The sequence below is a fragment of the Bos grunniens genome, chromosome 13 (genome assembly GCF_055505025.1).
Source record: "Bos grunniens cultivar Pamir isolate PY7600 chromosome 13, Bosgru_T2T1.0, whole genome shotgun sequence".
Taxonomy (NCBI): Eukaryota; Metazoa; Chordata; class Mammalia; order Artiodactyla; family Bovidae; genus Bos; species Bos grunniens.
The window spans coordinates 8,100,862-8,113,137 of NC_141177.1; the positions used below are offsets into that span (position 1 = coordinate 8,100,862).

The window sequence follows — 12,276 nt, forward strand, 5'->3', positions numbered from 1 at the left end:
TCATGTTCCATTCATTGAACACTTAGGTTTGGACACCTCCCACCTGCCCTCAGGCACTCTCCTATGTCTTGAGGATGGGCTGGGAGAACCAGAAAGACAGTTCGTTCTATTCCTGTGGAGTTTACTTTCTGGTGTGGGAAGCAGAAAGATAAATAGCCAAAAGAACCAGAGAAATACCATCTAGTGATGAAGGCCAGGCAGAGAATTAAGCTAGGGTGCTGGGTTAGACAGCCACGGGTGGCTGCTTTAGCTGGGGGTGGGAAGGGGATTTTTTGAGCTAAGATCTCGGCTTCCAGACAGAAGGGAGACCAAGGCAAAGGCCCTGCAGGGAGGAGCTTGTGCAGCATAAAAACAAATGAAGCCAGAGTTTCTGGAGCACAGGGGGAGATAGCGTCTAAGGTGCACGCATGCATGCTAAGTCGCTTCAGTCTCTGTCCAACTCTCCACCTATGAACTGTAGCCAGCCAGGCTCCTCTGTCCATGGGGATTGTCCAGGCAAGAATACTGGAGTGGGCTGCCATGCCCTCCTCCAAGGCATCTTCTCGATCCAGGGATCGAAGTCAAGGCTCTTATGTCTCCTTCATTGGCAGGCGGGTTGTTCACCACCAGCACCACCTGGGAAGCCCAGAGTCCAGGGTAGGTGTTGGCAAACCCAGATCATTTAAGTCCTTGGGAGGCCGAGGTCAGGATGAGACTTTATTCCAACTGACACAGAAATAACTGGGCAGTTCTAACAGGTTATACGGAGAAGGCGATAGCACCCCACTCCAGTACTCTTGCCTGGAAAATCTCATGGATGGAGGAGCCTGGTGGGCTGCAGTCCATGGGATCTCGAAGAGTCGGACACAACTAATCGACTTCACTTTCACTTTTCACTTTCATGAATTGCAGAAGGAAATGGCAACCCACTCCAGTGTTCTTGCCTGGAGAATCCCAGGGATGGGGGAGTCTGGTGGGCTGCCGTCTATGGGGTTGCACAGAGTTGGACACGACTGAAGCGACTTAGCAGCAGCAGCAGGTTATAGGGAGAAGGCAATGGCACCCCACTCCAGTACTCTTGTCTGGAAAATTCCAAAGATGGAGGAGCCTGGTGGGCTGCAGTCCATGGGGTCGCTAAGAGCCGGACACGACTGAGAGACTTCACTTTCACTTTTCACTTTCATGCATTGCAGAAGGAAATGGCAACCCACTCCAGTGTTCTTGCCTGGAGAATCCCAGGGATGGGGGAGTCTGGTGGGCTGCAGTCCATGGGGTCGCGAAGAGCCGGACACGACTGAAGTGACTTAGCAGCAGCAGCAGGTTGTAGGGAGCAGGAGTGGAAACAGGGGACCCTTTAGAGGCTGTTGCAGGGTGAAAAGGTGACATTGATGTGGACTAAAGTGATAGCAGTGGGGCTGGAGAAAAGTTGGCAGACAGACTCGATGAGGGCAGACGGACCAGGAGAGGAGCATTTTATGAATGAGGAAAGTGAGGCAAAGGGAACTGAAGTAGCTTGCATCATAAACAATACATGGAATCAACAGTGCTAAGGACACACACTAGTATATAGCTGATCTTGAAGTCAAGCTCATGGGGAAAACCACACTCTTTCCATCAAGCTCTACTGCCTTTCTGGCATGAAGAAGAACCCAAGGAGGCCTCTTGGCTTTTGCCACGTGACAGTTCCTCCTTCACGTGAGTATCTGGAATTGTCACCAGGAGACATACAGAAAAGCTTAGGCTGTTCCATTCCTGAGATAACTTGTAGAAATTATACGATGGAAAAGGGCAGGAAGTCTTTGATCTTCATGGCTTGCATTATGTCAGGAAGATGTTTGCAAGTCTGCTGCCAGGTTCTATCTCTTCTAGAGAATAGAGAATCTCTCTTCACTGGTTGCCCCAAAGGAGAAAGAAAAAGTTCTAATTGGGCATTTTGGTAGGCGTCTTCAAAAATGACTTCCCTTGGACTTTCCTGCTGGTCCACTGGCTGGGAGCCCACATACCAACGCAGCGAACGTGGGCTCAGTCCCTGGTCTGGGAAGATTCCACATGCCACGGGGCAAACTGCAAGCCCACGGGCCACACCTACTGAGCCCATGTGCTCTAAAGCCCGTTCTCCACCACAGGAGAAACCACCACAAGGGAAGCGACTGCGATGAGAAGCCCACACACCCCAACTAGAGAGTAGCTGCCACTCACCACAACACCACAACTAGCGAAGGCCGACCCAGCACAGCCACAAGAAAATTAAAATAAATAAATAAAAATTTTAAAGAATAAACATTATTTTTAAAAAATGGCTTCCCTTGAGGCGAGGCAGGAGCTAGTAACTCATTTCTAACAAAGGGAATACAGCAAAAGTGTACTCTAAAATATTTGTCATTTTAGAGATCAGGTTATAAAAGATGGTGATTTCCATCTTGCTCAACCTCTTCTGATCACTTACTCACTCTGATGAAGCCACCTGCTGTGTTGTGAGTTGCCCAGTGGAGAGGCCAGTGTGGCAAGAATTGAGGGTGGCCTCCAGGCAATAGCCAGGGAGGAACTAAAGCCCTCAGATTAACAATCTGTGGGGAACTAAATCCTGCCACTAATCAAGTAGTCATGTAAGCAAACAAAAAGGCAACACAAAAGAGAGATTCACAGGGACTCCAGGAATTATTAAGTTGGGTTTTCCCTCCTATGAGAAGTCAGGGAGGGCTTCCTGAGGAAGTAACATTTGAGCTGGAAATGGAAAGATGCCTAGATGAGTTTAGGCAACCAAGAGAAGGAAGAGCACTTCTGATGTGGGAAATAGCAGCTGCAAAGGCCCCATGGCAAGAGGGAGCCTGGCAAGAATGAGACTGAGAGAAGGCAAATGAGGTGAAGATCCCAGAGCAACGGGGAGTTTGGTGGGAGATGAATCTGCGAGAGGGACACAGGGCCCCATGCAGGATCTCATGGGTCTTTGTCTGAAGCACAACAGGGAGCCACTGAAAGATTTTAAAGTAGATTTCCTATGGTAAAAGTCAGAACCAGTCTGACTATAGCAAGCCTGGGACTTTTAAATATGTTTGCACAATGGATTTTTCCAAAGGAGGGTGTTGGAAATTAGAGGAAACAAAAAGTGCCCTCCAAACTGAAAAGGTATCTTGAGAATGGAAAACAAGGCAGGCAGCTCCATATAATCAACGGATAAGTTTATTATAAGGTAACTTACAGGGTAGAATCAAGTGGACAGAGATCCAGAAGCATTTGCAGCTGCACTTTGAACCTTCAAGAGGCCATTGGGACAATTTTATAGTTAACCTAGGGTTTAGGGATACATGCTTGGAAACAGGAAGTGCATTCCTAAGTCAAGATTTATGAATGCGTAACTAGTTTTTGCAGGAACCAAGAGTACATCAGCAAAGGTCTTCGTCGTTTGGAGGCTAACAAAGCATAGAGGCCACCTGGACCTAAAAATCACTGATGACAGAGAAGAGATTTATTACACAGAACAGCCATAGGTAGGGTGAGCAGAAGGACAGAAGGAACTGTACAGACCCAAGATGGCCTCAGTTATGCTAACAACCATACAGAGCAGTTCAGACAGATTTGGGAACCATGGAGATGACCATATGGACACTAAGAATTATGATAATGAAACTACAAACTTGGGAAACTGGGTTTTCCAAACCAAATAGAATTGGTTCTATAGGAGCTTCAAGTAGGCTGAACTGAAGAAAGGTGCTGGAAACCACATTAGTACAAAACAAAGGGTCTGATGTTTGAAAAGGTTACCTTCCCTGTGTATGTATGAAACTCAGGGACTGTGACGTGCAACTTCCCAGGATCCAGATAGATTCCTGAGAGCCGAGTCCAAGAGAGGTTTTTCAAAGAGACGCCGAAGCTTTCCGGAAATAGCCGAAGAGCTGAGAGGTGGCGCCACCAAAGCCAACCGCAAGAGTCACGAAGGGCTTCCGGAAAGAGCCGAGAAGTGGAAAGAGCGGCTCACCGAGAGCTGCCGAGGGTGTACGGAAATAGCCGAAGAGCCGAGTGGCGAGATCAGGCGGCTTAGAAAAGAGCCGAAAGGTTGGGAGGAGGAACCACTTCCAGGAGGCAAAAGGGTCGGCAATAGAGAGGCCGAAGAGGTCCGAGAACTTTCGGAGCGAGCCGAAGCAGCCCCGACAGTTTCCGGAGGCGGCCGAAGAGCTCCGAGCGGCGACGCGGAAACGCGAACATGGCGGCGGCCGACGCTGCTGCTTCTAAGCCGAACGAGGATCTGGCGCCCGCGGCCGAAGCGCTGGCCGCAGCCCGGGAGCGGAACAGCCGCTTCCTGAGCGGCCTGGAGCTGGTGAAGCAGGGCGCCGAGGCGCGCGTGTTCCGCGGCCGCTTCCAGGGTCGCGCGGCCGTGGTGAAGCACCGCTTCCCCAAGGGCTACCGGCACCCGACGCTGGAAGCGCGGCTCAGCCGGCGGCGGACGGTGCAGGAGGCCCGGGCGTTGCTCCGCTGTCGCCGCGCAGGTAAGACGGCCCAGCTTGGGGACGCGGGGGACCCCCGAGGCTCCGGGGCCCGGGCGACGCAAGTGAGGGGCTCCCCTGCGCTGCGGGGTGGTGGGGGAGGGCGAGATTTGACTCAGTTTCTCCGTTTGTACCTTCTTCACGGCTTTCCATTAAGAAATGTCTTCCTTTCATCCTTCTTTGCATTAACTCTTAAGAAGCCACTTGACGTTGTAGCGACGAGCATTTGTCCCGGAGCTCTTGGCGCCTGGTTCAGTTCCCGACTCTGCCACCTTTACTCAACGTTGAGCGTGTGTTTTAACTGCCCCGAGCCTCAGTTTCCCCATCTGTACAATCTCAACTTTCGATCACTGTTAGTTACTTTTAAGAAGCAGATGTAGTTACAAGTACTTGCGCAGGAGCCAGGGTCTCTGGGTTCACACAGTCTAGTTCAGTTCAGTCGTGTCCGACTCTTTGCGACCCCATGGACTGCAGCACGCCAGGCTTCCCTGTCCATCACCAACTCCCGGAGCTTGCTCAAACTCATGTCCATCGAATCGGTGATGCCATCCAACCACCTCTTTCTCTGTTGTCCCCTTCTCCTGCCTTCAGTCTTTCCCAGTATCAGCGTCTTTTCAAATGAGTCAATTCTTCACATCAGGTGGCCAAAGTGTTGGCGTTTCAGCTTCAGCATCAGTCCTTCCAGTGAATATTCAGGACTGATTTCCTTTAGGATGGACTGGTTGGATCTCCTTGCAATACAAGGGACTCTCAAGAGTCTTCTCCAACACCACAATTCAAAAGCATCAATTCTTTGGCGCTTAGCTTTCTTTATAGTCCAGCTCTCACATCCGTACATGACTACTGGGAAAACCATAGCCTTGACTAAACACTGTTTTGCACCATGACCATAAACCTTTGCCTCTGTTGAGAAACAAAGTTCAGAGGGGAGAAGTAACTTGCTCAAGGTTACACAGTTAGTAAGCTTTCACCCCCTATCCCTCTGACTCAGAAACACTGGCTTTTCACTTTTACACTTTCTACCTTTGTTTCTTTCACTGGTGATTTTTTAGGCATCAACTGTACACCAAGACGTTGTTAGGTGCTGGGAGATCTGGAAGAAATTCAGTTGCCAACAAGCACACTGTCTCTGCCCTTGCTTGGATTTGCAAAGTTATGCATGCGTTCGTATTTCCTATTTTCACCCTTTCCAGGAGCTTAGTTCTCTTAAGCAGGGATCCCAGTTGCTTTGTTTTCTGCTGTATCTCTACACATTTGTCTCTAGTATCTCGAAGTGTCTTGAGTGTGATTGACATTCAGTAAAGAGTCATTGAATCTTCAAATTCAGTGAAGTTATTGGATTATTGGTAGTACTGTTTTCATGTTATAGAAGCAGAAATGGAGGCTTAGAGAAATGCATGTGACTTTACAGATACACAGTTAATAAGGAAGGGAGCTGGGATTTGAACTTGTCCTCCCTCTCTGTATTCCCTGGTGGCTCAGAGGTTAAAGCATCTGCCTCCATTGTGGGAGACCCGGGTTTGATCCCTGGGTCGCGAAGATCCCCTGGAGAAGGAAATGGTAACCCACTCCAGTATTCTTGCCTGGAGAATCCCGTGGACGGAGAAGCCTGGTAGGTACAGTCCACGGGGTCACAAAGAGTCAGACACGACTGAGCGACTCACTTTCTTTCCTCTCTGTAAAGATTCGTCTCTAGGCCAGCACGCTGCTTGGTCTCCTGCTTCTGTCCTTGTCAGGAAACTGCTTTCATATGTTTGAACATATAACTAATGGTGCTTACCCTTCTGGCTGTTTACTTTGATTTGTATTTTAGGGAAGAAGTATCAGAGAAGGCAATGGCACCCCACTCCAGCACTCTTGCCTGGAAAACCCCGTGGATGGAGGAGCCTGGTGGGCTTCAGTCCATGGAGTCGCTAAGAGTCGGGCAGGACTGAGCAACTTCACTTTCACTTTTCACTTTCATGCATTGGACAAGGAAATGGCAACCCACTCCAGTATTCTTGCCTGGAGAATCCTAGGATTGGGGGAGCCTGGTGGGCTGCTGTCGGTGGGGTTGCACAGAGTTGGACACGACTGAAGTGACTTAGCAGCAGCAGCAGCATGACAGGGAAAGTGAAAGTTGCTCAGTTGTGTCTGACTCTTTGTGACCCCATGAACTGTAGTCCATGGAATTCTTCAGGCCAGAATACTGGAGCGGGTAGCCTGTTCCCTTCTCCAAGGGATCTTCCCAGCCCAGGGATCAAAACCAGGTCTCCCACATTGCCAGCGGGTTCGTGACCAGCTGAGTCACCAGGGAAGCCTGAGAATATTTGAGTGGGTAGCCTGTCCCTTCTCCTTTGGATCTTCTGACCCAGGAATTGAACTGGGGTCTCCTGCATTGCAGATGGATTCTTTACCAGCTGAGCTACCAGGGAAGCCCAAATATGACAAATGAAGTTCAGTCACAGTGGGTAGAAGGGAGGAGGGAGCCCTGGCTGTGCTGACCTTAGCTGGGGTGGTCTAAGCATAGTCCGGCAGGAGAAACTTCCAGAGAAGGAAAGCTGTACCCTTCTGCAGCATTCCTAAATCTTTTCCCCAAAATGTTCAGATACACACTGGAAAATTTTTCTGACTGAGCTAGAAAATTAAGCTATTAAGAAAAAAAAAAAGTATCTAATTCAATGACCCCTTATATCTTGGTTACAGGAATATGTGCCCCAGTAGTCTTTTTTGTGGACTATGCTTCCAACTGCTTATTTATGGAAGAAATCGAAGGCTCAGTGACTGTTCGAGATTATATTGAATCCACTCTGGAGACTGAAAAATCTCCCCAAAGTCTCCTGGACTTAGCCAGGACCATCGGGCAGATTTTGGCTCGAATGCACGACGAAGACCTCATTCATGGTGATCTCACCACATCCAACATGCTCCTGAAACCCCCCCTGGAGCAGCTGAACATTGTACTCATAGACTTTGGGCTGAGCTTCGTTTCAGCACTTCCGGAAGACAAGGGAGTTGACCTGTATGTCCTAGAGAAGGCCTTCCTCAGTACCCATCCCAACACCGAGACTGTGTTTGAAGCCTTTCTGAAGAGCTACTCCGCCGCCTCCAGAAAGTCCAAACCAGTGTTAAAAAAATTAGATGAGGTGCGCCTCAGAGGGAGAAAGAGATCCATGGTGGGCTAGAAGAATCACTGTGTGACAGCCACAGGCAGGACACTGTTCACAGTACATTTGAAGGAAGGCTATGAGTATGAGATCCTACCTAAATAAAGATGATCAGGTAATTTTAAGTGCTGCGATTGTGCTTGTTAGGCATTATCACCTGCCGTTGGCTGTTCTCACTCTGTATATGTCTGGCAGAACTGGGCATTCAGAAGAAATCTCAGGCTTTCTCTGCAGTTGTAAGGCATACACCTCAGATTGAAGGGCGTGACGTTACAAAATGCTGAACCACATACTGAACCAGTGAACCACACTGAACCACTTTTCAGTCCTTCTGGTGAGACAAGGACAGAACCTCAGTTGGTGGCTGTGTATCTTTATCAGCTCTCTAACCCAGCCTTTTTTGTTGCTGTGTTCATGACATATTCCTCTTGAAACCAGTACAGTGGGATGCAACCAGCATATTAAAAAATGAAATGGAATCAGAGATTAGAAAATGTTAAAGTGCATTGTATGTAGTATTGTAAATATTGTTTTATGAAACTTGTTTCAAATGTGTATATAGACAACAGTACATACTAGGTTTTGGTGTAAAATACAGTTCTTTTTGAGAATATGGTAAAAATGAAAAATGCTGCTTAACTCCATTGACCCTTTAAGAAATGAGATGCTGGCTATGACACGTCTTCAAATTATTACATTATGTATTGGCATTATATCACACTGTTTTTCAAAGAATTCCAAGGCCACAGAGGCTGACCATAATTTTTTCAATGAATATTCTCAACGAGACTGCAGGCTCATTCCCCAGTCTCCTCCTGTACTATACGGCTAATATGGCTAATCTCTGCCTCGTGGCGGGAATGGTTGACCCGTGTGTGCAGGCGTTACGTCAGCAGATACCTAGTGTTCGCTGTGTGCTAGGCCCCGGAGACCGGGGGCGTGAACCACTCGGGAAACAAACTAAGTACCTAAGACGGTTTCAGACAGTGATGAGGGCTGTAAAGGATGCTGAGATCCCAGGTGCCCTCGAGGAATGTGCGTCGCAGGGCGAGGGGCAGGAGTGGTCAGAGAAGCCTCTGATGAAGTGACGTTGGCGCTAAGACGCACCAGAGAACCGAGAGATGGCGGATGGAGCATGGTGTACCAAGTTGGTAAAGGAGGAACTTCCTTAAGGGACAGCAAGGCCAGTGGGACTGGTTGGCAGCCGAGCAAGGAAAAGCAGAAAGTGAAATCAGAGAAGTGGGTACGCGCTGGGTCATTCCGGGCCTGGTAATGAGGTTGGGTTTTTCTTCTTAACGCAACTCAGGAAGTTTTAAACGGAGCATCTGATCTGTGTTGTGAAAGGATGGCATCAGTAGAGGAAAGACTGTACGGAGTCAGAGTGAAGGCAAGAGAGCAGCGAGAAGGTTGAGCCTGTGATGATGGTCGACAGGTGGATGGTAAGCTACGTGACACGCTGGCCTGCAGCTGGGGGAGGTGTCGGTAGCAACAGGGAGGCAAAAACTGGCCTCTGCAGGCGGGGAGAAGGAGATAACCAGAGACTGGAGAGATGTCTGCCTGTTCCCAGGAGGCACATTCCATCTTCTTCCTCAGTCCAGGCTGGGAAACAAGGGTGAACAAGCCTTCCTGGGGGGGATCAGTGGATTCTCCTAGTTCAGTGTCTCACAGAGGCCAGGCTAGGGAACGCTCTGCGATCCCAGATCCCTCGACCTCCACAAGGGGACGGCCTGTGCTTTGCATCAGTGAGCCAACAGCACCAGCATCCTTGTGTGAATTCCCCCTGGAATCCCCCCGCCCCCCAGACAGGGGTTCAAACCTCCATTTTACAGATAAGGAAACACTAAGCAACGTGGCCTATGATGTGCTAGGATCGCAGTAAGCGACAGAGCTGGGATTCAAGCTCCCATTTGCAACATCAGTTAACTGTATTGAGCAGTTAGGTTCTTTGTGTACATCGCCCCATCTTCAAGGGAAGGCAGTGAGGCACAGAGTAACTCAGCCTTGCTCCAGGTCACACAGTGAGTGAGTGCAGAGCAGGGCAAGGTGCTGACATAGAGGTGTCCCGCAGATTCAGACACAGGCCACATCTGGAGAACTGGCTGGGCCATGGGCCACGGAATGCAGTTACCCAAGCCCGGCCTGGCGAGTGGCCCATGCAGGCGTGCTCCTGAACCGTCTGAGCTGCCCTCGGGGAGGTGGGCGCGCTGGTAAGGCCCGTGGGCTGTAGTCTCTGCTGTAACTGAGGAGTCGGCCTGGATCCTGATGCCGCTTCCCTTACGATTTCCTTTAAACAGACAGGCGCCTGGTTGTGGCCCATAGTTTGCCAGGTTGATTTGTTTAAAATATCACATTAAAATATTTGTCTCAGTTACTGAGTCTTGGGGACCCTAGGCAAGCACTGCTCTGGCCTTGCACTCATCCTTAACTCCTAACCCCGCCGTCACCAACCGATGGAGACCCTGACTGAGTGAGTGCCCATGTCCTTATAAGGGCCTGCCCCCAACCCTCTTTTTGAGAACTAGGAATCTCCTCTTGTGTCCTGAGTTCAGGGCCCAGCAATTCCAAATGACCCAATTCCCCTTTCCCTGAACCCAGTGGAGTGGCTCTCCTTTGCCACCAGAGGTCGCAAGTTTCTGTCATTCTGGGTGCAAAGAAGTTAAACTTCCTACCCTTCCAGCCTCCCTTCCTCACTGTAAAAGGGGGCAGAGCAAATTCATTACTGTTTCTGCCCTCGCCACCCAGCATCCATTTCCTGATCTTCGCAGGAAACACCTTGCCCAGAGTCATCAGCCTGTACGGTAGAGGTTGTGCCAGACGTTGTCTGTTGCCTCCTAAAAGCCAACCCCCTTAATCCTTGTGGACAATTCCTCGATTTGTCCAGGTATTTACTAGGTGCAGGTGGCTCCAGGAAAGTTAAGCTCAGTCCCTGAGATAGGGGTGGGTGTGTGACCTTTTTCTGGCCAATAAGACACAAGAGAAAAGCTTTGGAGTTTGCTCTGGGGGAAGAGTTTGCATCTTACAGAAGGTGAGAGGAGTATGAGAATTCTAAGTTCTGACTCCAACACACCCCCATCAACAATGTCTGCTTTTATTTCTTCATTACATTTTTTAAATGGATCATCAGTTTTATTCCCCTAGTTCCGTGAAAGCAATGTAAATTTACAAGTGATTTGTACACTTTGCTGAAGAATTCACTTAATGCTCTAGTTCCCTTATCTTTTGACTTCTTCTCCTCAGAAGGAAATGACAGCCCACTGCAGTATTCGTGCCTGGAAAATTCCACGGACAGAGGAGCCTGGCAGGCTAGAGCCCATGGGGCTCCAAAGAGTTGGACACGACTGCGCAACTAACACTTTCACTTTACTCTCCAGTTACTCTCTTGCGTTTTGACCACTGGCCGTAGGAGTCGGGGCTTAGAAGAGAACTATGCCTTGAACAAATAGCTGTTTGGTATGGTAATTTGTTTTCCTGCTTGCCCTTTCAGTCCATTCCCATTTCTCCAAACACAGAATCAAAGTTTGAGATTTAAGCCCTTAAAGCTGTAGGAATTCCTGTCGGCTTTTTTGCAGAGGCATTACTTGGGATCTGAATGGTAGGGAGGCTCCTTGTGGAAGGTGGTTAGGAACCCAAAGCCAACTGTTCACATAAAGACAGCAACACAAAAGCTCCAGTCCTGTCCTTGAGAGGAATTACCTGGCACTGGTGTTACCGTCTGGCTCTGCTGTGTACATGTGTCCTTGGAATTAGACCCCAGAAAGGCAGCTCCAACTTTAAATTGCTAAAACCTGTTGTTGTTCAGTCACTAAGTCATGTCCAACTCTTTGCAACCCCGTGGACTGCAGCACACCAGGCTTCCCTATCTGTCACTGTCTCCTGGAGTTTGCTCAAATTCATGTCCATTGAGTTGATGATGCCATCTAAAACCTTTTGGTGATAGCTCAGTTGGTAAAGAATCCACCCTCAATGCAGGAGAGCCCAGTTTGATTCCTGGGTCAGGAAGATCCGCTGGAGAAGGGATAGACTACCCACCCCGTCCTTGGGCTTCCCTTGTGGCTCGGCTGGTAAAGAATCTGGCTGCAATGCGGGAGACCTGGGTTCAATCCCTGGGTTGGCAAGATCCCCTGGAGAAGGGAAAAGGCTACCCACTCCAGCATTCTGGCCTGGAGAAGTCCATGGATGTGTAGCCCATGGGGTCACAAAGAGTCAGACTCTACTGAGTGACTTCCACTTTCCCTTTAATTGCTTTAAGGGGGCAGGGGTATAACGGATCCACTTTAGAGATCTTGAAAGTGGAGAATTTGTCCCACAAAGATTCTTATAAAAGTTAACTGAAATAACTGATAAGGGTTTTTTATGGGCTAACTAGGAAACTGTCGATAGTCAGATCTCAGTAAAACCAGGTTGGTCAGTTTATAGTTCCTTTAGTTTTCTTATTGTCACAAATGTAGTTAATCAAGCCCCCAAAATGAAAATAAATCTGGGAGCCAGAAAAGATAAACACAAGCCCTCATGCATGGTGGCAGGGCACACTGGTTACCCTAACAGGTGCCCTGCAGGAGCCTGGTCACAGCGGTCACTGATGTTGAAGCCCACGGGAGGAATTCCTTTTCCTTTGCCTGTTCCTGACTATTTCAAGAGAAAGTCTCAATTTGGGTCTGTGTGCTTAGATT

General features: G+C 49.0%; 1 protein-coding gene across 2 annotated transcripts; it reads left to right on the forward strand.

Annotated features, from left to right (window-relative positions):
* Positions 1 to 4,156: 4,156 nt before the first annotated feature.
* On the forward strand, positions 4,157 to 9,973 carry TP53RK (TP53 regulating kinase). Of its 2 annotated transcripts, XR_015138610.1 has the most exons (3): positions 4,157 to 4,463; positions 7,146 to 7,721; positions 8,913 to 9,973. XR_015138610.1 is itself a non-coding variant. In XM_086330817.1 (2 exons), exons 1-2 carry the CDS (start codon positions 4,181 to 4,183, stop codon positions 7,622 to 7,624), a joined length of 762 nt encoding a protein of 253 aa, XP_086186943.1. In that variant the 5' UTR covers positions 4,157 to 4,180; the 3' UTR covers positions 7,625 to 7,731. The 2 variants fall into 2 exon arrangements, 1 of the variants encoding a protein (XP_086186943.1); XM_086330817.1 differs by lacking the exon at positions 8,913 to 9,973 and having other exon boundaries at positions 7,146 to 7,731.
* The last annotated feature ends 2,303 nt before the right edge of the window (positions 9,974 to 12,276 follow it).

Excerpts from the sequence above, each read along its gene's own strand:
- TP53RK (XM_086330817.1), top strand. The coding sequence starts at position 4,181 with ATGGCGGCGGCCGACGCTGCTGCTTCTAAGCCGAACGAGGATCTGGCG. Across the intron at positions 4,464-7,145 it reads GCTCCGCTGTCGCCGCGCAG|GAATATGTGCCCCAGTAGTC; the intron begins GTAAGACGGCCC and ends TCTTGGTTACAG.